This window comes from Mastigoproctus giganteus, chromosome 13 (assembly GCF_048544385.1).
Source record: "Mastigoproctus giganteus isolate SK-2022 chromosome 13, ASM4854438v1, whole genome shotgun sequence".
NCBI classification, from domain to species: domain Eukaryota; kingdom Metazoa; phylum Arthropoda; class Arachnida; order Uropygi; family Thelyphonidae; genus Mastigoproctus; species Mastigoproctus giganteus.
Genome location: NC_143587.1, coordinates 165,279,554 through 165,304,745, shown reverse-complemented (window position 1 = coordinate 165,304,745; position 25,192 = coordinate 165,279,554). Strand labels below are relative to the sequence as shown.

General features: G+C 38.8%; 1 protein-coding gene across 1 annotated transcript in view; it reads left to right on the top strand.

Annotated features, from left to right (window-relative positions):
- UQCR-C1 (Ubiquinol-cytochrome c reductase core protein 1) overlaps positions 1-25,192 on the top strand; it is a 222,114-nt gene that overhangs the window by 63,526 nt on the left and 133,396 nt on the right. Inside the window, exon 5 of the mRNA XM_090387126.1 lies at positions 9,822-9,901. Coding sequence (XP_090243252.1) covers positions 9,822-9,901 — 80 coding nt within the window. The remainder of the gene's footprint in view (positions 1-9,821; positions 9,902-25,192) is intronic.

Genomic DNA, 25,192 nt, shown 5'->3' with positions numbered 1-25,192 from the left:
ACATAATTCAACAGCACCACATATATCTTCTATGTTTAGATGGGATCTAGCACTTAAGGTATTATCCTTAAGTGCTAGATCCCATATCTGGCGCAGCTGATTTCCCCGGTTGTGGGGCGGTCCACGTTGGTTATTGGAAACAGCGTGGAATTTGTGAACTTTGTAAGGAGTCAAGAAATAGGGGAGGACGAGATGATGATGTCATTAGATGTTATATCATTATTTACGTGTATCCCCATAGCACATGGGGTAGATTGTGTGAGGTGGGCTTTACAAAAGGATAATACCTTAAGTGCTAGATCCCATCTAAACATAGAAGATATATGTGGTGCTGTTGAATTATGTCTTTCTAGTACAACCTTGGTTTTCCAAGGAGTGATGTATAAACAGGTTCACGGCACAGCCATGGGTTCTCCAATCAGCGCGATTGTTGCAAATCTGGCTATGGAGGAATTTGAGAATAGGGTTTTTGCGAGATTGGAGTTCCCTATGCGTAAGTGGAAACGATATGTTGATGACACGTTCACTATTGTAAAGAAGGGGAGAGAGGAAGATGTGGTCTCGTTTCTCAATGGTTTCTCCCCCTTTATAAAATTCACCTCAGAGGTAGAAACAGATGGTACCCTCCCATTTCTGGACATAATGGTATATAGGGAAGGCCCCAGACTTAGAACTAAGGTTTATAGGAAACCAATGTGTAGAGGCCAGTACACACATTATAGGACGGCACAGACTGTCCATAATCCCAACCTTAGAGGCCTTATTGCAGATATAACATAAAGAGATAGTACACAAACTTTCATACATACTACTAGTAACATCAAAAATATCTCACATACATTCTGAGTCGGTGAAGAACACATTCCAACAGTCCAGTCTTATTTGGGGGTTGTCTACTTTGGTAGGTGTCATAATTGGGTAGGCATTCTTGTATTAAATAGTGAGGGGGGTGCCTACCCAATTACTACTACATTTTTGGTAGTAGTAATTGGGTAGGCATTCTTGTCTTAAATAGTGAGGGGGGGTGTCACAGCCTGTTGGCATAGCATGGTTGCTTCTCCTGGTCTGAAAAACCATTTGAGCAAACTCAGAGAAGGCCATACAGTTTATTGGTCCAATCTTTGAGCTAGTCTAATTCTGTGGGGATAGCAATTGGGGCGGTCATAAAGGACATGGGCCCAATCCTCATCAACTCCACAGATACATTTTGGATCCTGAATGAGACCCATTTGGCACAACTTTGCATTCAGAGAGCCATGCTCTGTTAGCAAAAATGTAGTTTGTCATGCATAAAAATTTCTCTTCCCCCCAATAGTGTGATTTAAAAAGTTTAGGGATTACCAAGATTTGATTTCTAATGTACATTTAAGGATTGTTGGATGTTATTGAAGCTGCTATTGAAAGTTAAAATTTGATTAATGGTGTGTGTATTGAAGTGACCGTAATTACATCATCGATATAACAACCATGAAACAGTACATTATTTTAGAAAGGGGATGATAATAATAAATTTATTTCTTCCAAAACAACTGAGGCCACACAGAAAGAACATAAATTGAGCAAAGATAAAAAAGAAATACATAAGGTGAATTGAAATCAATTAAAATAGTTTAAAAAGTATAAAAAAATATAAATATATAAGTGTAAATAGATAACAGATAAATGTGGTAATAAAAATAATGATAAAAAATAAATACAGTAATTAAAAAAAATAAAATTTAAATAGTGATAATTAAAATAATACAATGTGTTCATGCAATGTGTTCATATATATATATTTATACACAGGGAAAAAAAATCCAGAGGGTATACACTGTATACCCTCTGGATTTTTTTTCAGACTTGAAAAAACAAATATAAAAATTTTATTTCATTGACTGTTGGAAGTTTTTCATATGCTGCATTACCAAAATACAGAATATTATGTTGAAAAATTGCTTGTTTTATTCTATTTGACTGAAGCACATTCGATTAATAAGCCTGATATGCACAGTATACTCTATGCTTTTGGTAAAATTCATAGAGTATTCCATCTGCTAATTTTACGACTACAGCACTATTTATACACCCCAATCCATATACCCATATCCAATCCTTATACCTGCATATACATACATAATATATATATTAAATGTAATTTAAAGTCAGAGTTTATCAAATAAATAAAAATAAATAAGCAAGGTATGAAAAATGCACCAAAACATGCAAAGCAGCAGTAAAAGATGCAAAAGTATATAGGCATGTAAAAATAGATAAGCCTGATAAAGTTTGCATAGATGGAGGTGAAAATTACACAGTGCCAAGGACTAGAAGGGTAAGGATAGTAGAAAACGGAAGTATTGTAGATTTGAAAAAGGCAAAAGAATGTTAATATCCTAAAAGTTATGGTGAATTAAGAAAATTATGGGCTGAATTACAAAGCCAATTTGGAGGTGAAGGAACTGTACAGTAAAATTATTAATACCAAAACAAAATAAAGTAAAATAGATTAAAAGGTGGTAGAGCTGTCATCAGATATGGGTGGGAAAATTTAGATATAAGTTGAATAGAGGGATGGCAAAAATGCAAAGTCTGATGTCAGCTGAAGTAAATGATACATGGTCAGGTAATTCATCGGGATTACACCTGACCACGTATCAGGAACTGCGTTTCTATACTTGTCCATAACAGTAGAAGAAATGTGAAATTAGCATTAGTAGAGGCATACAATGCAAGAAAGCAAGCTTATGCAGCATCAGCCAAAAAAAAAAAAAAAAAAACACCCCTCCCATTTCACCCCTCCATTCGTTCCAAATGCCTGTCCAGCTCAGCCTTAAATTTATTTAAGCTCTCAATCCGCTGGCTAAAGGCAAATTTCTGCACATCTGTTCTACAACTGTCTTTCCTCAATTTGAAACTGTGCCCCCCTCAGGTTCTTAATCTTAGCAAGAGAAAGAATCCCATCAGCGTTCAGCTTGCTCAACCGATTCAAGGCCTTAATCAGATCACTTCGCAGGTGCCTAATCTCCAGGCACTGCAATTTGCAGAACTTAAGCGGTGCTTCCGTAGCCAGATGGGCAGGAGCAGCAGTGCATAGCACATGCTTCTTGATCAGACCGGGGTTCGAGCCCATGCCCACCAAATACGGAGGATGCGGAAAGGTCAGGGAATGACCACCGCATATCCCTGGAGCAATATGGCCTTAGTTGCTAATGCTCCTAAAATCCAAATAACAACAGAACTTAAGCGTTTCTCGGTAAGAGCATTCCTTTGGTCCCCTCACCAATCTTGTTGCCCTTCTTTGTACTCGTTCTAGCAATGCTACATACTTCCAAAAATGAGGCCTCCAGACCTGTACACTGTACTCAAGGTGTGGCCTGACCATTGCCTTGTACAATAGGGTAATCACCTCCCTGTCCCTGCTAGCAAAATTCCTATATATCATTGACAAGACTCCATGGCTGCCTGCCTGCACTGCTCAGCAAACTTTATATCTGACAACACAATTACTCCCAGGTCTTTTTCACTTTCCACTTCCCTGAGTGTAGTACCACACAGTTGGTACATTTCTCTTGTGTTATTGCTACCCATATGCAGTACTTTGCATTTGTCAATCTTAAACTTCAGTTGTCACTTCTCAGCCCATTTGCCTAACTTATCTAAATCCATTTGGAGTAGCATACTGCCTTTACTGTCATTAACAACCATGCCAACCTTTGTATCATCTGTAAATTTGGACATAAAGCCTGATATACCTTCATCAATATCATTGATGAATACACAAAAGAACAATGTGCCCAGCACTGAACCCTGGGGAACTCCACTAATAACATTCGTCCATGAAGAGTAGTGTCCATTGATTACACTCTCTGTCGTCTTCCACTCAACTATCCCTTTATCCATTGTAGCAACTTACTCTTAATGCCATACCGCTCCAATTTGTGCAACAGTATTAAAAGCTTTCCTGAAATCCAAGTATCTGATATCAAAATTATTTTTTGCATCCAGTTCCTTTGTGGCCACATCATAGTATCCAATCAAATTGGTCAGACAACACCTCCCTTTAACAAACCCATGCTATGTCTTAACTATTACTGCAGTCTTCTCTAGATGATCCTGCAATGCTTCTTTAACCAGTGACTCCTTTATTTTCCCCTTGAACACAAGTTAAACTAACAGTGTCACATTTTGAACCCCCTTTGTGAATTGGTGATATATTTGCACACCTCCAGTCCATGGAGATCTCCCCTGAGTCCAAGGAAGCTCTCATAATTATGGGTAGAGTTTGCTTACTTCCTTTGCTGCCTCCTTTAATATAACTGGATAGATCCAGTTATATTAAAACAGTCATCCAATAAATCCACAAAAGTCTTGCTAATGTGCGAGTGACCAACTCACAAATTCCAGTTAAAATCTCCTATTATAAGACTTTCTGATTTACTGGCCCATTCTATTTCTCTGCACCATTGCTCATTATACTCATCAGATTCATTGGCCTATAACACACACCTGCTCTCATTTTCCCTTTCCCTCTGCTCATGTCACACCAAACTGACTCAACATTGCATTTTCCACCAATGTCAATTGGATGCGCTTCCTTTGATTTTGTGTTTCTTATTTAACAGCATAACCTCTCCTCCATTCCTACCCTGTCTATCCTTTCTGTACACATTGTACTCCCCAGATTCCAATTCTTCACTGCTTATATCTGTGTGACACCACATCTCTGATATGCCAACAATATCTGCCTTTGATGTCTTGACCAGCACTTCAAACTCATCAAATTTATTCACTGTACTCCTAGCATTGGTGTACATGTGAGTATAGATGCACCTGTTTGTACTCTTAGTTACCCTAACACAGCCTAATGCATTTACTTGTTCCACTATGACTCCCAGCAGTCCTGGAAATTTCCAGCACCTTGTTTCCAAGACTGCTGCTTATTCTAATAGAAGCAGTGCAAGAATCACTTTTGCCTCTGCCTGCGGCCACTTTTAGTCTGTGTATACCCCCCAACCTAGGAGTTTCCAACCACCTAACACTGCCTCGATATCATCATTCTTGTGCCCTTTCTATTTAAATGTACCCCATTCCTGTAGAAGCAGTTTCTCCTGCCAACAAGCACAGACCATGCAAAAAAAAAAAAAAAAAAAAAAAAAATGCTACCCCATGAGCCTTGCACAATCTCTCCAGGGCTGAATTGATTGACAAGGCTCTCATCATATACTCCCTCCTGTCGTGTCTGGTGCAGAATTGCAGACACTTTCCCATTCAACCCTAACTTGAGACTTTTTTTTCAACATTGACCTACTTGTTGAGTAAATATGCAGATCGCTTACTCTTAATGTCATTAGTTACAATGTGTACAACAGTATTCCATTTTGTGCCCTTAAAAGATGATATCTGCTCTACAACATCATTAACTTTTGACCCTGGCAGACATACCCTGGTCCTGTTCCACCTATCCTCCTTGCATAGTACATTCCCTATCTTCCTGACAACAATACTTCCTGGTCTGTGGTTGAGAAATTGTTTAGAGAACAATAAAGATCCGGACTACAGTTGAAAATATGTCGGCAGACTTCAAGAGTTGGGCCGCAACATGATTGTCAGTACATTTTTACACTTCCACATTTGGAAGTGAAAGTGAAGAACAGGGTGAGAGGTTTAAACTGGACTTCAAACACATGGAGAGGAGATACCAGGGGAGTTGAAATGTCAACATCAGGGCTGATATTTGCTGGATACTGAAGAGTTACTGTACAGTAGAAGCATATGCAAGAAAACGAAACAATAATAAAGAAAGTTTGACATAATTTTTATAGCTAAAGGTGAGTTTTTAGTGTACTTTTTAATATTCTGCCCTATATTATAATGTAGGGCAATAAAAACTGTGCTACTAGGTGTGAAATTTTCACAATGGATACAGTTAGAATTAGGTTTTTAGTGTACTCTTTAATATTCTGCCCTTTGCAGAAGTATTTTATAGAAATGACAATGAATTGTCCAAAATATTTTGGGAAAATATCAGGCAATAGAAATTGTTCTACCAATTACAAAATTTTCACAATAGGTAGAGCTAGTTTAAAATTAATTGTTATAGTGGATATCTCAAACTCATATCACACTTGTTTTCTGCCTTTTTACCTTTTGGCTTGCAATAATTTCTTTTCTTTGGTGGGATCAAAAGTTCTGTTTAAAATTTAACAAATTCTTGAACTGCAGCAGAATTATCATATAAAATGCACCTCACTAAAGATGAGTTAAACTTGTCCCTCTTACGTGTGACAAAAGTTTTATCATATTAATTTTCTGAATAGGATCATTCAGATCAATTGTTATTGTTGTATATTAGATATTAGCATTAGCTTATACAGCATCAGCCAAAAAAAAAAACAAAAAAAAAACCTTCCTATTTCATCCATTCATTAACTCCAAATGTTTGTCTAGTTCTGCCTTGGATTTATTTAAGCTGCCAACTTCTACAATACATGGAAATTTGTTCCAGCAGTCAACCACCTGCTGGTTTAAGGCAAATTTCTGCACATCTATTATACAACTGTCTTTCCTCAGTTTGAATTTGTCTCTTCGGGCGATTAATTATACACCTCAATCAGATCACCTCGCAGGTACCAGGTCTCTAGACACTAATTTGCAGAACTTAAGCCTTTCTTCTTAAGCGCAACTCTTTGTTGGATTCACTAATCTTTTTGCCCTTCTCTGTACTCATTCCCAGCAGCTTTACATCCTTCCTAAAATGAGGCCTCCAAACCTGTATACAGGAGTCAAGGTACGGCCTCACCATTGCCTTATACAAGGAAATAATCACCTCCTTATCCCTGCGAGAAAAATTCCTGTATATATATATTACATATATATATATATATATTACTGACAAGACACCATGAGCTACTCTTGCAGCCTGTCTGCTGCTCAGAAAACTTAACATCTGACTGCATAATTACCCCCAGGCCCTTTCATTATCCACTACCCTGAGTGCAGTGCTACACAGTTGGTACTTTACTCTGGGGTACTGTTACCCATGTGCAGTACTTTTCATTTGTCAATGTTAAACTTCATTTGCAACCTCTCAGCCCATCTATATGCTGTTGCAGAAGCATACTGTCATTAGTGTCATTAACAATCCTACCAATCTTTGCATTGTTTGCAAACTTGGACATTAAGCCTCATATACCATCATCAATATCATTAATAAATACAGAAAAAAACAATGGACCCAACACTGAACCCCGGGGGAGCTCCACTAATAACATTAGTCCACGAAGAGGAGCGTCTATTGATTACCATTCTCTGTCTTCTCCCACTCAACTATCCCTTTATCCATCGCAGCAAATTGCCCTTAATGCCATACATAGTATCGAAAGCTTTCCTAAGATCCAACTATATGATATCAGAATTATTTTTGATCCAGTTCCTTTGTGACCACATTGTAGTATCCAATCAAATAGGTTAGGTAAGACTTCTCCTTAACAAACCCATGCTGTGTCTAAACTATAACTGAATCTTTTCTAGATGATCCTGCAGTGCTTCTTTAACCAGTGCCTCCATCAATTTCCCCAGAACAGAAGTTAAACTAACAGGTCTGTAATTACTTGTGTTATCTTTTGATCCTCCTTTGTGAATTGGGGTCACATTTGCACATCTCCTGTCCATGAGGTCCTTCCCTGAATCCAAGGAAGCTTTCATAATTATGGCTAAGGGTTTGCTCACTTCCTTTGCCAACTCCTTTAATATAAATGGATAAATCCCATCTACCACAGGGGCCTTTCTTATGTTTAACTTCATCAATATCTCCTCCAATTTGCTCTCAGTTATTACAAAATCATTTGGTACCTCCGTAGCCAGGTGGGAAGGAGCCGCAGTGCGTAGCACACGCTTCTTGATTAGACCGGGGTTCAAGCCTGTCACCACCAAATACGGAGGATGCGGAAAGATCAGGGAATGACCACCACATATCCCGGAGCAATATGGCCTTAGTTGCTAATGCTCCTAAAAACCAAATAAACAAACAAACAAAATCATTTAGCTCACTGCCAGAGTTTAATAAACCTCTGGCATTCTCCTCCTTGTACTCATGTGTAAATGTAGATGCAAAATATTCATTGTTTGTCAGCTACCTGAGCCGATATCGATGGATTATCAACAGATCGATATCATGTGGCCAATCTGATTCATCCCCTTCCTTCTAGAGTTTACATAAGTAAAGAACTCTTTGCTGTTTTTCTTTGTATCCTTTGCCAAAAATTTCTTATAATCTGCCTTTGCCTGCCTAACCTCCTTTGTAACTTCATTACAGACCAGCTTATATCTACCATTCGCTACTGTGTCACCTGATAATTTATATGTATCTCATGCATTTTTCTTCTCTGCCACATGTCTTATTAATTCATCTGACATACATTTAGGCCTAAACCTTAAACAGTATTTCTTAGTTGATATGAAAAGCCTAGTAGCTTCCAAGATTAATTCTTTGAATGCTTTCCCTTTAGAATTTGCTCTTGGTAACATCATCAGTTGGTCCAAATGTATTGAATTTAAAAGCTGCCTGAGACCACCGTAATTGCCTTTACAGAAGCAAAAACCTTTCCCTTTACCCCTGATAGTTACATCTTTGAGTAAATCCCACATCAGCCCACGGTGATCACTTCCACCTAGTAGTTCCTTTATCTGCAGATTCTTAATGCATGAAGAATTACTACTGATAATCAAATCAAGAGTATTACTCACTCTGGTTGCCTCTTAAACATGCTGCTGTAGAAAACAATCATCCAATAAATCCACAAAAGCCTTGCTAGCGTGCAAGTCAATATCTGGGAAGTTCCAGTCAAAACCTGGGAAGTTAAAATCTCCCATTATAAGACAATCTAATTTATTGGCCCACTCTATATCTCTGTACAGTTGTTAATCAAAGTCATTAGGCCTATAAGACACTCCTACTCTCAATTTTGCTTTCCCAATGCTTATGTCCACAAAGCTGATTCCACATTGCACTGTCCACCCATATCAAATGAATGCACTTCCTTAGATTTTGTGTTTCTTAACTAATAGCATAATCCCTCCTCCCTTCCTTTCCTTCCTGTACACATTCTACTTTCCAAATTCCAGTTCTGCATTCCTTATATCTGTGTGACACCACGTCTCTGATATCCCAACAATATCTGCCTTTGTTTTGACCAGCACGGAAATTTCATTAAATTTATTTACTTAACTCCTAGCATTGGTGTATATGCAAGTATACATGCACCTGTTCTTATTCTAAGCTACCCTAACAGAAGCAGTGCAAGAACCACTTTCACCTCTGCCTGTGGCTACTGTTAATCTATTGGTCCGTGTATTCCCCCGCAAGCTTGCAAGTATCCAACCCACCCAATGCCTTGATAGCATCAGCAAATATTCTTGCACTCTTTCTATTTAAGTGTATCCCATCTCTTTAGAAGCACTCTCCCCTGTTAACAAGTACAGACCATACTTATGTTTCTGTAATACAGAGTGAATGTGTGAGATACAGTTAGGCTTCCATAGTCCATTGTTTAGTATGCATAGCCACAAGTTGGAACAGTGAGTATTCCAACTTGTGCTGCCATCAAAACTAGTACAACTGAAAATCTTGGTTGTCCTTAATTCCTTATATGTACCACAATGAATATGTAAATTCTGGCCTCGGCCATTTCAAGAATAAGCAGATATGTTTCTGTAATACAGAATTTATTTATATTACATGTTCCATATTTGATTTTACTCATTTATGGAAATTTTCTGAATGATAATTAAATATTTTTAGAAACTAAAGAAAACTTGTGTTTTTTTATTATTATTTGCAGTAGTATTAGTCGTCAAGACCTTGTTGGATATATTACAAACCATTACAAAGGACCTAGAATTGTTCTTGCTGGAGCAGGTGGTGAGTTATTTTATAGAAGTTAATATTTTGTAATATCTCTTGAGTATTTTTTTGTTCTGTCCAGCCTTGCATCAGTTTGATGTGAAGTTTTATTTCAAAAGGTGGGTAATATGAGTGGACATATTTCTGTAATTTTATATACATTCTTTCAAAATAATCTCTGTTATACCTTGTGTTAATAACACTAATACATTGAAGAATTTTGAAGAGAGAGAGCTATTGTTTTTGTCACTTTAAGATCCTCAATGGGAATTAGATATGCAAACAGCATTTCTTTGACATAGGAATACTGTGAGAACATGGAACTATTAAATTCAAAATGGAACAAGGAGAGGATGGGAAAGTACCATGTTTAGATGTCTTGTGCAGAAAGAAAACAAAATTCAATTATCACTCAGGTGTATAGAAAAAGATTGACTTCAGATGTTTTGTTAATTTCAAGTCCACATTTGATAAATATCAAAAATAGTATTATCAAGACATTAATGTGTAGGAGCATTTTTAACAGGGAATAGTGACAAAAACATGCAGATATTATAAAAATTTTGCAAACTTGTTTCATAATAATAAACATACAGAACAAGGACAAATTTAAAAAGCCATCACATTCCTTACATAAAAAGAATAGGAGAGAAAAACCATGAGAATATGCAAAATATATGAGTTTAGACGTGGTTTTCGAATCAATAAACAAAACGTTATTTTCTGAGAGACATAATTTCCTTGTTGCGATGCAGGCATATTATTTACAAAAGCGTGTGTAGGTGGGAAAGTTTACATCTGGGAGACAGGAAGGTTATTTGACATGAGAGTGGAAGAACATTGTAGACATGTAGCAAAGGGAAATACTAGGAAATCATAGATTGCAAAACATGCCTATAATTGTTCCTACTCTTTTAATATGAACAATTTTGATATATTGGGGAATGGGGTAATTTTGCAGTCAGATATGAAGTTTTCTGAGCAGTGCAGACAAGTCTACAAGAGCAGCTCGTGGTGTCTTGCCAATAATATACAGGAATTGCCGTATACAAGGAAATGATTATCCCCTTGTATACTGAAAATTTCAGGCCACACCTTGAGTACTGTATACAGGTTTGGAGGCCTCATTTTAGGAAGGATGTAGAGCTGCTGGAACGAGTACAGAAAAGGGCAGTGGGATTAGTGAATGGAACAAAGGGTTGCTCTTACAAAGAAAGGCTTAAGTTTTGCAAATTACTGTGTCTGGAGACTAAGCAACTCCAAGGTGATCTGATTGAGGTGTATAAGGCCTTGACTGGTTTGAGAAAGCTCAACGCTGATGGGATTCTTCCTCTTGTCCAGATTAGTCGCCTGACGGGACATATATTCAAATTGAGGAAAGACAGTTGTAGATAAATGTGCAGACAGTTGTAGATAAATGTGCAGACAGTTGTAGATAAATGTGCAGAAATTTGCCTTCTTTTTTTTTTTTTTTTTTTTGGCTGATGCTATATACGCTTGCTTTCTTGCATCATATGCCTCTGTTAATGCACTGTGTATTTTGATCTGATGTTTGAAAAAATATGTATACTCTCTAAATGTGCTGCATTCCTCAGCATTGATATACTTTTTCTCAATTCATTTTTCTTGCTATACTTTTCAGATTGTATTGCAAGTAGTTAATATTTGGTCCTTAATCATCCTTTCCAAAGATGCCACCCAGATGCACATTCACTTTCTTCACATATGATACATATTAAGAATGATTGAGATGTATATGCAACATCTTCAACAGATAATACTACGTAATAATCAAACAGTGACCACTCAAGTTTTCAGTGATATACAGGAATTTTTCTAGCAGAGACAAGGAGTTGATTATACCTTTGTATAAGGCAATGGTCAGGCCACAACTTGAGTACTGCATACAGGTCTGAAGGCCTCATTTTAGGAAGGATGTAGAGTTGCTAGAGCGAGTACAGAGAAGGGCAACAAGATTGGTGAGAGGAACAACAAATAAAGCCTCTCCTCTTACCAGGAGAGGCTTTAATTCTGTAATTGTAGCAGGCACCTGCGAGGTGATCTGATTGAGGTGTATAAGGCCTTGAATAGTTTGCGCAGGCTCAATGCTGATGGAATACTTCCACTTACTGAGATTAAGAACCTGAGAGGGCATAGATTCAAATTGAGGAAAGACAGTTATAGAATAGATGGGCAGAAGTTTGCCTTTAGCCAGCAGGTAGTTGATTGCTGGAATAGACTTCCATCTGTTCTTGTGGAAGTTGGTAGCTTAAATAAATTTAAGGCTAAACTAGACAAACATTTGGAGCGACCGGATGGGTGAAATGGGAAGGGGTTTTTTTTTTCTTCTGTTTTTTTTTTGGCTGATGCTGTGTAAGCTTGCTTTCTTGCATCATATGCCTCAACTAATGCTAATCTTGCTTGAAGTTTATTGATCACCATTTCCATCACTTTTAAAGTAAAGCAAGTGAGGTGAATTCAGAAAAATAATTCTTACAATACATTTCAAATTACAATACATGTCTTTGTGTGTGTGTGTGTGTGTGTGTGTGTGTATGTAATGTAAGGAGTGTGAGGTAATCGGGCGACAACTCAGTGTTGTTACTGGCCTATATGAGAGCTTGAAGGACAGGGTGCATGCCGTTGAAGGATCTAAATTCAGGGGCCCATCAAGCTCTCAGCTGCCCATATTGTCAGAGCTTGATCATCATGCAACACAGCGACAACCTCCAAGGCAGAATGTGCTGGTCCCACAGGAACTATTAGTTGTTGGTGACTCTATTGTCAGGGAAACGGGGAACATGGTATGTAAAAAGGGGGAGTAGGACCAGAGTATGTCTGCCAGGGCCAAAGGTTGATGACGTTGTAGAGCGGATATCATCTTTTAAGAGCACAAAGTACTGTCACTGTTGAAAAAAAGCCGTGAATTAGGGTTGAATTTGAAAGTGTCTGCAATTCTGCCCAGACACGATAGGAGGAAGTATATGCTGAGAGCCTTGTTGATCAATTTGGCCTTGGAAAGATTGTGCAAGGCTTAAGGGGTAGAATTTTTTTCAGCCTGGTCTGTACTTGTTAACTGGAGAGATTGCTTCTACAGGGATGAGATACACTTAAATAGAAAGGGTGCAAGAATATTTGCTGATACTATCAAGGCAGTGTTAGGTGCGTCGGAAAACTGCTAGCTTGGGGGGATACAAGGACTAATAGATTAACAGTAGCCACTGGCAGAGGTGAAAGTGATTCTTGCACTGCTTCTATTGGAATGAGCAGCAGCCTGGAAAACGATGCAGTGTATTTCAGAGACTGCCAGGAGTCATTGCGGTACATGTAAACACATGAGTTGTGTTAGGGTAGCTAAGAATAGGAACAGGTGCATGTATACTTGCATATCCACCAATGCTAGGAGTTTGATAAATAAACTTGATGAACTTGACATATTGCTCAAAACATCAAAGGAAGATATTGTTGGGCTATCTGAGACATGGTGTCACACAAGTATAAGGAATGCAGAACTGGAATTTGGAGAGTACAATGTGAACAGAAAGGATAGACAGGATAGGAAGGGAGGAGGAGGAGTTATGCTATTAGTTAAGAAACACATAAAATCCAAGGATGTGAAGCCAGCCGATATTGCTGCACAGTGTAGTGTCGAGTCAGTTTGGTGTGACGTAAGCCTTGGGAGATCAAAATTGAGAGTAGGAGTGTGTTAAAGGCCTAATGACTCTGATGAGTATAATAAGAAACTGTACAGGGAAATAGTGTGCCAGTAAATCATAGTCTTATAATTGGGGATTTTAATTTCCCAGACTGGAATTGTGGGTTGGTCACTAGCAAGGCTTTTGTGGATTCAAAATGGGAAGCATTCAAAGAATTAATCTTGGACGCTACTAGGCTTTTCATACCAACTAAGAAATATTGTTCAACTTTTAAGCCTAAATGGATGTCAGATGAACTAATGAGATATATGGCAAAGAAGAAAAATTCATGGGTTACATATAAAGTAATGGGTGACATGGAAGCCTATGATAGATTGTAACTGGTTTGTAACCAAGTCACAAAGGAGGTTAGGCAAATTATGAGATATCTTTGCCAAAGGATGCAAATAAAAACAGCAAAGAGTTCTTCAATTATGTAAACTCTAGAAGGAAAGGGATGAATCAGATTGGTCCACTGGATATTGATAGTTCAACTGTTGATGAGCCTACTCAGGTGGCTAACAAACTAAATGAGTGAGCTAGATGATTTTTTAATAACTGAGAGGAAAGTGGAGGAGAAATTGTTGAAGATAAACATAAAAAAGGCACCAGGGGTGGATGGGATCTATCCAATTATATTAAAGGAGGCAGCAAAGGAAGTAAGCAAAAGTTTTCATAATTATGAGAGCTGCTTTGGACCCAGGAGAGGTACCCATGGACTGCAGATTTGCAAATGTGACCCCGATTCACAAAAGGGGAATCAAAAGGCGACACAAGTAATTATAGACCTCTTAGTTTAACTTCTGTTTCAGGAAAATTAATGGAAGCACTGGTTAAAGAAACATTGCAGGGTCATCTAGAAAGATCCAAATATATGGATCTTTCTAAGATCCATATACACCTAATTCTGTTTTTGCACGAACTTTTTTTACACGAATTTGGTTTAACACGAATTCAAAATAAATATTTCATTCTCTTTTTACGCGAGTCATTTTGATTTAACACGATTTCTATGAATTTTTTTTTGCCTAAATTCTAAGAAATTTTTTTTTATTTGTGGCATATTAGTATCATTTCTATATTACACGCATCAATAGATTGGATAACAGCTAGTGTTTGCGTTTTGAAACGCGTGCTTTTGCTTACCAATGTTTACGTCTAGGTATCTATGAATCATCAACGTTTTTATTAATTTTGTGCACATCTACGGTATTCGTGCATTGTATCTTCAGCAGACATGTAGTAGTAAGCTCTATTTCAAAGTGAAAGAATCTTTAGTGAAATTTGTGCACATATAAATTTATTAATTTTGCCGATAGTCAATAAATTGTAAGTTTACAAAATTTTCATACCTTTTTTTATTAATTATAACTGAGATATTTTTCGGTAGCCCTTATATAATGTCGAATAATTCGCCTATTACCAAAATGAAAAGGAAAGCGATTTCTTTGGAACTTAAAATTCAAATTTTAGATCGTCTTGCAACTGGACAAGGGGCTACGTCTGTAGGAAGGCATTTTGGTGTACATGAAGCTACCGTAAGAACTATTAAGAAAAATGAAGCTGCAATTAGGAAGTCGGTATGTTCTGGAACAAAAGTAAGTGTTAATTCATCATCATATACAAGAGATATTGTCAAGGAAAAAATGGAAAAGGCCCTGGTAATGTGGATAGAAGATCAGTCACAAAAAAGAGTACCAGTAGATGGAAATGCCATCAAGCAAACAGCATTAAGAATTTACAGACAGATTAAAGAAAAGGAGCCAAGCACTTCATCTCATTTAAACAGAAAGTATGAATTTTCTGCGAGTACAGGTTGGATGACAGGGTTTCTTAAAAGGAATGCTCTTCATAATATAAAAATTAAAGGTGAAACTGCATCTGCAGATGAATCGGCTGCTAAAGTATTCCCGCAGGAACTTGCAAAAATTATTGAAGGTGGAGGATACACTCCTGATCAAGTGTGGAATGCAGATGAAACTGGTTTCTTCTGGAAACGAATGCCGAACAGAACGTATGGCCAAATCACAGAAAACTGCTGGTGGTTTTAAGGTAGCTAAGGTTCGTGTGACCTTATTATTTTCCTCCAACGCTTCAGGAGATCGTATGTTGAAACCACTGCTGGTAAATCGAGCCCTAAACCCACGTTCAATGAAAGGTGTAGATATCAATAAATTGCCTGTTCACTGGATGGCAAACAAGAAGGCCTGGGTGACCACTACTATTTTTACAGAATGGTTCAACAAATGTTTCGTCCCAGAAGTCAGACGTTATTTGAATTTGAAAGGTCTCGAATTTAAAGTTCTTCTGATTCTTGACAATGCACCCGGCCATCCTGTCTTGGAACACCCAAATGTACAAATTTTATTTCTGCCACCTAATACTACATCTTTGATACAACCGCTAGACCAAGGTATAATTGCGACAATTAAAACATACTACGTAAAACGAACATTCCAACACGTTTTGGACAAACTGAATGATGAAACACTAACAGTCATTGATGTGTGGAAGAAATTCTCAATTATGGATTGTATCAATCAAGTTGGATTAGCGTTAACTGAATTAAAACCAGCAACTTTAAATGCGTGTTGGAAAGCGGTTTGGCCACAATGTGTAAAAAGCAAAGATCCCATCATCCCTAATACGACCGAATTTCCCAACATCATTACAATGGCACACAAAATTGGTGGAGAAGGATTCGATGATCTATCGTTTGAAGATATTGATGAATTGTTAACCGACAAAGCCCTAAGCGAAGATGAAATATTAGAGGTTGTCCTTGGGACTCCTTATCCCACAGAACGTAGTGATAATGAAGAAAATGATCCTGTTCTAAATGCAGATTTAATAAAAGAAGGTCTGGAACTGGCTAGAAAATTAGGTAATCATTTTGTCAAACATGACCCTAATGAGGAACGCGCTGGGAAGTTTCAACGCGAACTGAAGTTGTTGACAGCCTCTTACAGAGAATTATATAACGGACTAACCAAAACACGAACACAACGATTAATAACTGAATTCGTTCGTAAAACCGGTGAAACATCAGCACCAGAGGAGATTCGTGCTGATTTTGCTGAAGAGATCACAGAAAGAATTTCATTAATAGAGGAAGAAGACGATGTCCACAACATTTCTAGTGATGGCAGTGATATTCCAGTCGTACGCAAACGTATGCGCCGTTTATTATCAGAAAGTGGAAAATGAATAAAATCTTGTTATATGTAAAACAGATTTTTTTTGTTCATGAAGAATTTTTTTTCATTTCATATGCATACAAATTTATTTTCGTACATTTTAATTACATATTATTACATGTGTATTTTGTTGAAATAAAATAATAAGCTTAAAACGAATATTTTGTGTGTTTTTTTTTTAATTATTTTTACTGATTTTTTTAGATCCGGAACCAATCTTCTTTTCTTCCATAAATACAATGTCTTTTTTTACACGAATTTTTTTTACACGTATTTTTCAGGAACGTATCTATCGTGTAAAAACAGAATTAGGTGTATTTGGATCTTAGAACGGCTTTTGATACTGTTGCAGATGGAAGACTGCTGCACGAATTGGAGCAGTGAGGCATTGGAGGTAAATTGCTGCTATGGATAAAGAGATGGTTGAGTGGGAGAAGACAGAGAGTGGTAATCAATGGACACTGCTCATCGTGGACTAATGTTATTAGTGAAGTCCCTCAGGGTTCAGTGTTGGGTCTATTGTTGTTTTCTGTATTTATAAATGATAATGATGATGGTATATCAGGCTTAATGTCCAAGTTTGCAGACGATACGAAGGTTGACAGGGTTGTTAAGGACACTAATGACAGTACAGTGCTGCAACAGGATCTAGAAAAGTTGAGCAGATGGGCTGAAAGGTGGCAAAAGAAGTTTAACATTGACAAATTTAAGTACTACATATGGGAAGCAGTAACAATTCCCAGAGTAATGTATCAACTCTGTGGTACTACACTGACAGTGGTAGAGAACGAAAAGGACCCTGGAGGTAATTGTGCAGATATAAAGTTTTCTGACCAGTGCAGACAGTCTGCAAGAGTCCCTGGTACTTGAGGTTGTCACAGACATTCTCTCAGATTTTCCACACAAGCTGCATTTGCTACCTGGGAATCTAAAACGCTAATGGAACTGATATTCGGGTGACACTCAAGTCAAGTGGACCCAATTTCGGCGAAGTCCGGACGGTCTGTGACAGCCAAATCCTCTGCTTGCACCTTCACGATGGTGGGACTGTTAGTAATCCTGGGTATAACCTCCATGGTGGCGCCCACACCACATGGAGGAACGCTGCCCCTCTATGTTACCAGGCAGTACTAGGTGGTAGATGACTCCCATCAACCGGTACAATACCACCACTTTGCTTATTGGAGGCTTGAAGTGGTGGAACCCGTATTTAGTCTCTGGAGCTATGTTCCAGTCAACCATTCCCTATGTCTTCCATCATGCAGTATGATTGATGACTTTTGAGGCTATGATGAACATCGTGGCAAGATCCAATTTTCCTTACATATCGAGGGTACAGCTCTTAAATGGTGTTTGCAAGCCGGCCGCTAGTTAGTACACCGGACCGAACCTATTGGTAACTCTCTAGAAGGCTTCCGGATCGGCTATTATATAATCTCATTACCTGTACTCTGCCAGATAGTGACCGGAGGGAGTCAGAGTAGTGTGTATGCGGGGAGCATTGTTGAGGCCACGTTATGTTAAGGATCTGGGTATATTCTTACCCTATGTACGCCATATCCAAAAATTTCATTACTTCATACAGCATGTCCCACCCACTTTTTGTTACTATTGAATACACCATGAATTGTCAAACAAATAGAGCAAGCTTATCTGCGAAAAGATCTAAACCTCCCAAGCACTTCCTAATTCATTTCACAAATATACGTGGTCTCAGTTCTAATCTCAACTATGTCCGTTTCCACTTGCAGTCTGCCAAACCCCATGTACTTTTTCCTGACAGAATCTCAGTTATTGGTTGATTCAATTACTGCTCATCTCAGATGCCAAAATTATTCGCTGTATGATTCCTATCGCCTCAGAGGTGGCACTTGTGTGCATATGATCTGGTTGAGATGTATAATGCCTTGAATGGTTTGAGCATACTCAATGCTGATGAGATTCTTCCTATTGCTCAGAATAATCACCTCAGAGGGCATAAATTCAAATTGAGGAAAGACAGATGTAAGATAGATGTGTGAAAGTTTCCCTTTAGCCAGCGGGTGGTTGGTTGGTGGAACAGACTTTCATATTTTACTGTAGAAGTTGATAGCCTATATAAATTTAAGGATGAACTGGACAGGTATTTGGCTGGATGAACTGGACAGGAATTTGGCTTAGTGGCTGCTATGATTACCTTTCTGAATACTTTCAATTTGGCATTTACATATTTTAACATCATTTGATACCATAAAATAGTTCAAAATTTTCTGAGCGCATAGCTTTGCAAAAACAAAATCACTTCCCTTCCTTTTATCTTTGACAGTATGTATTTCAATGAATAAAAACCACATCAATACACTCTGCTGTGATCACTGCTACCAAAAATTTCCTTGAAGATTATTAATACAGGCAGTTCCCACTTTACGAGTTCCCGGGTTTACGAGCACAGCCCCAGATGTGGGAACAGTATTTCATGGTAGATGAATTTGCACAGAGTGAACAGCTGCTTGGAAGAAAAGTAATGCCAAAAGTGAAAGAGAAGTTTTTTAGATGCAGAGGGAACAATATTTGTAATGTGCTTGTGCCAAGAGAGATTAGAAGTCAGGATGAGATAAAAGAGATAAAAAAAAACTTCTCTTTTACTCTTTGTATTACTTTTCTTCCAAGCAGCTGTTCACTCTGCGCAAATCTGCCTACCATGAAATACTGTTCCCACATCTGGGGGCTGTGCTGGTAAACCCGAGAACTTGTAAAGCGGGAACTGCCTGCATTAATAATCTTCAAGGAAATTTTTGGTAGCAGTGATCACAGCAAAGTATATTGATATGGTTTTTATTCATTGAAATACTTACTATCAAAGATCATTTTGCCTAGAAATCGGAGTGTCACCAAAGATAAGCATAGGAGCAGAAGAATCCTTCTTGCGAGATATCAGTCAAGACTGAGTTTTAGAAGGATTGAGATAGTAGTAGTAGTAGTAGTAGTAGTAGTGGCACTTGATGCAAGAAAGCAGTGTAGGAGCTTATGCAGCATCAGCCAAAAAAAAAAAAAAAAAAAATCACACCATACCCTCCAATTGCCTGTCCAGTTCCTCCTTAAATTTATTTAACCTATCAACTTCCACAACGACAGATGGAAGTTTGTTCCAGCAATTAACCACCCGCTGGCTAAAGGCAAATTTCCGCACATCTATTCTACATCTATCCTTTCTTAATTTGAACTTATGTCCCCGTAGGTTCGTATTCTGAACAAGTGGGAGGATCCCATCAGAATTCAGCGTGCTCAACCCATTCAAGGCCTTATAGACCTCAATCAGATCACCGCGCAGGTGCCTAGTCTCCAGCCACTGCAATTTGCAGAACTTAAGCCTCTCTTGGTAAGAGGATCCCTTCATTCCCCTCACCAATCGTGTTGCTCTTCTCTGTACACGCTCAAGCAAATCTACATCCTTCCTAAAATGAGGCCTCCAGACCTGTACGCAGTACTCAAGACGTGGCCTGACCATTGCCTTATACAGAGGGACAATCACCTCCTTTTCCCTGCTAGCAAAATTCCTATATATCATTGACAAAACCCCATGACCTGCCCTAGCAGCCTGTCTACATTGCTCAGAAAACTTCATATCTGACTGCACAATTACTCCCAGGTCTTTTTCATTTTCTACCACCTTAAGTGTAGTACCACACAGTTGGTACGTTTCTCTGGGGTTACTTCTACCCATATGCAGTACTTTGCATTTGTCAAGGTTAAACTTCAGTTGCCACTTCTTAGCCCATCTGCCCAAATTATCTAGATCCTGTTGCAGTAGCACACTGCCATTACTGTCATTAACAACCCTGCCAACCTTCGTGTCATCTGCAAACTTCGACATTAAGCCTGATATACCTTCATCAATATCATTGATAAATATACAAAACAACAGTGGCCCCAACACCGAACCCTGTGGGACTCCACTAATAACATTAGTCCACGAAGAGCAGCACCCATTGATTACCACCCTCTGTCTTCTCCCACTTAACCATCCTTTTATCCATTGTAGCAACTTACCCTTAATACCATTCTGCTCCAATTTGTACAGTAGTCTTCCATGCGCAACAGTGTCAAAAGCTTTCCTGAAATCCAAGTATATGATATCAAAATTATTTTTTGCATCCAGTTCCTTTGTGACCACATCATAATAACCAATCAAATTTGTCAGACAAGACTTTCCCTTAACAAACCCATGCTGTGTCTGAATTATTGCTGCAGTCTTGTCTAGATGATCCTGCAATGCATCTTTAACCAGTGACTCCGTTATTTTACCCGGAACAGAAGTTAAACTAACTGGTCTGTAATTATTCGTGTCACCCTTCGAACCTCCTTTGTGAATTGGGGATACATTTGCACATCTCCAGTCCGTGGGAACCTCTCCTGAGTCCAAGGATACTCTCATAATTATGGCTAAGGGTTTGCTTAGTTGCTTTGCCGCCTCCTTTAATATAACTGGATAGATCCCATCCGCCCCAGGTGCCTTTCTTATGTTTAACTTCAACAATTTCTCCTCCACTTTGCTCTCAGTTATTACAAAATCATTAAGCACACTGCTACAATTTGATAACCTTTTATCATTTAAGATCAGCATTTAAGGAATTAGTAGCGGATATTCGAGAAGTTGAAGCTGATTGAACAGGACAAAGTTTCTCAAAATGGAAAGTGGAATGCAATGTGCTATCATTGGCAAAACTATGGATAGGATTTCCAGTCAATAGAAGAAGGTCATTAATATACAGGACAAGAATGGGGGAAGGAACTGAACCTTGTGGGACACCAGTATTAGTGGAGAAGTTAGAAGACAGAGAGTCATCTACCCTCACCCTCAGTGAGCAATCAGTGGGAAAACTGGATAACTAATTACAGAAAACATTTGGCAAAGATGTAAGCTTGTTTAGAAGACTTATGCCAAACACAATCGAAAGCCTTTGAGATGTCAAGAGCAACTACTTGTGTTTCACCGAACTTTTTCATTGATTTGCCCATAAATCCCATTTATGGACAAATTCAATGAAAAAATTCGGTGAAACACAAGTAGTAACACAAGTGGTAATTTAAGCCAGAATATCACCGGTGGATCGACAGTGATGGAATCCATACTGGCGATCATTGATCAGACGGAAGGTTTCTAGGTATTTTAAGAGTTGGTGGTGAATTGATTTCTCCATTACTTTCGAAAGAGTAGAAGTAATTGCAGTGGGACGATAATTGGATGGGAGGGATTTGTCACCCATTTTAGGAACTGCCCTGGATATGAGCAAATTTCCAAGCAGAAGGAAAAACACTTTTGGAATAAGAAAGTGGAAAAAGGCAGCAAATAACAGGAGCACAGGTTTTGAGAAAAAGTGGAGAAATGTCGTCAGGACTTGGAGCTTTCTTAGCATCAGGATTCATCAAAATCCTTCTGACATCCTTTTGACGGAAGACCACAGGCGGCATTGAATGAGAGCATGTTGGGAATGGAGTGAGGTGTTTTACCAAGATCATTAATACACGAGTTAGAAGAAAAATGGGTCTAGTAGATCAGCTATATCCTTGGCTGAAATGACAACAGAACCATCTGGTTTTGACAGAGATGGGCAAAAGTTGCGGCTAATAGCTTTGGCAAGAGACCAGAATGCTCGGCTACCATTAGGACAAGAAGCAAGTTTTCTACTCTTATCCTGTTCAAAATCTAGTTTGAACTGATTAATAACTGCTTTACAATTGTTGCGAGCTTTGGTGTAGGCAGAAAATGAAACTGAAGAATTGGAAACAAGCCAATTACATTATGCAACGTTCTTCTCTTCAACAGCCTTAGCACATTTCTTGGAAAACCAAGGTTTAGATAAAGGACGAGGATTTTAAAGTGGATTGTGGAATAAAGGATTCCATTCCTACAAGAATAATTTCACTAACACGATCTGAGCAAACGTTGACATCAGAAGTTTTGAAACAGTAATCCGATCGAGGAAAAGAAATCTCGCAGGTCATCCCATTTTGCATTCGTGTAACGCCAAACAATACAAGGTTGGGAATAGACACGAGATAAAGGCTCCATTGGAGAAGAGACAATCACCAAGTTGTGATCTGAGGTGCCTAGAGGACCACTCACTTTGACCGTGTACTTAGAAGGGTTGTTTGTGAGAAAAAGATCAAGCGTGTTGGCTATATGGTTAGGATTGTCCAGTATTCTTGTAGGTAAATGAACAATCTGTGTAAGATCATTAGTAATTGCAAAAGCCTCAGCATCTCGGCCAACTGGGTCGGTGTGACTAGAAAATGGAAGCCAGCTGGAGTTGTGAACATTAAAATCACCAAGGAAAATTACCTCACTGTTAGGAAAGTTGGACTAGAGAATGTCAAGCTGCAAAGAGAGGATGCCAAAGAGCTCCAAGTGATTAGTGGAGTTGGGAGAACGGTAGAGACAACAGATGAATTTGACACAACGAGGTAGAGAGATTTTAAGCCAGAGAAGATCAAAAAGAGATTTCAAATTACCAAGTCTCTGACAGGGAATATTGGAATGGACATATGCACAAAGACCACCTTTGAGGCAAAAGGAATCATACACCGAATAATTTGGGCAACTGAGATGAGCAGTCGCTGAATCAACTGATAACTGAGATTCTGTCAGGAAAAGTACATGTGCTTTGGCAGACTGCAAGTGGAAATGGAAGTCGTTGAGATTAGAATTGAGACCACATATATTTGTGAAATGAACTAGGAAGTGTTTGGGCGGTTTAGATCTTTTCGCAGATAAGCTTACTCTGTTAGTTCGAGAATTCATGGTGTATTGAATATTAAGAAAAAGTGGGGAGGGGAGACATGCTGTATGAAGTAATGAAATTTTTGGATATGGTGTACAGATGGTAAAAATATACCCAGATTCTTGACACAACATGGCCTCAACAATGCCCGCATACACCCTATTCGGACTCCCTCAGTCACTATCTGGCAGAGTAGAGGTAGCAAGATTATACTAGCTGATCTGGAAGCCTCCTAAAGAGTTCCCAATAGGTTCAGTCCGGTGTACTAACTAGCAGAAATGATAAATTTGAACCAGAGGAAGAAGAACATACCACCGCCGAACCAGATGCAGAAGAGCAAGAGGAAATACAACCCACAGCAGCTGAAGTGGAACAAACGAGGTCATGATATCCAGAATAGAGGACGGATGGAAGAAGGCCCTAACAGAATTCGAAGGAATGGACCCCACAAAAAAGCTTCAATGGACACATTGAAGCAGAACCTCCTTGCACTCAGCAAGAGACTACACCGATTCAAAGAGAGCTCCAAGAGAAAAATAAACAACCGAATCTTTGATTAGGACCTAAGAGGTTTCTACAGGAATCTCAGAGAAGATGGAAAACAAGGGAACGGACCACCAGAGAAGAAGATGATTGAGGATTTCTGGGGAAACATATGGAGCAGGGAAGTAAAGCATAACAGCTGAGCCACCTGGATAGAACTAGAACACTAGAAAACCAAGGACGTACAAGAAATGAAAGGATGGGAGATTCGGGAAGAAGTAAAACAGACGATCAAGAACTCTCACAATTGGCGAACTCCAGAAATAGATAACATCCACAACTGCTGATACAAGAAGCTCACTTGCACACACAAGCACCTGGCAGAGCAGTTCACCCAAATGATAAGGCACCCAGAGATGATCCCGAAGTTTCTCACTCAAGGAATCACATATCTGAAGCCTAAAGACGAAGATACAAGAAACCCAGCGAAATATAGGCCAATCAACTGCTTCCCAACAATGTACAAGATCTTGACCAGGTAGATAACAGACCACTTGGAGACCCAGAGCATAATGGGTGAACAGCAGAAAGGATGCAAGCGGCTGAGCAAAGGATGCGAGGAGCAATTAGCCATAGATACCACGGTTATTAAGCAAGTCTACAAGAGTCGCCAAAACATGCACACAGCCTACATCGATTACTGCAAGGCCTTCGACTTCGTGCCTCATTGCTGGCTAATGGAGGTGCTGAAAATCTACAAAGTCAATCCAATAGTGACAAACTTCCTAGGAGAAACAATGGCGAAATGGAGTACCACCATTAAAGTCGAAAACACCAGGAACTATAGAAAATACATTGCCAATGAGCCTGGAGTGTTTGATGACACATGTCGACGATGCCACCTGGCCTCAGAAACCATCCAGCACATTACCGCAGGTTGCAAGGTGATCACCCAGACTGAGTACACTCATAGACACGACCAGGTAGCCAGGATAATATATCAGAAGCTAACAAAGAAATACCACTTGATCGAAGAAAGTGTACCATACTACAAGTACACACCCCAGGCAGTACTAGAGACCCCAGCCCACAAGCTATACTGGGACCGTGCCATAATAACGGATAGGACAATCCCGCACAACAGATTGGACATAATGGTACCCAACACTGGCA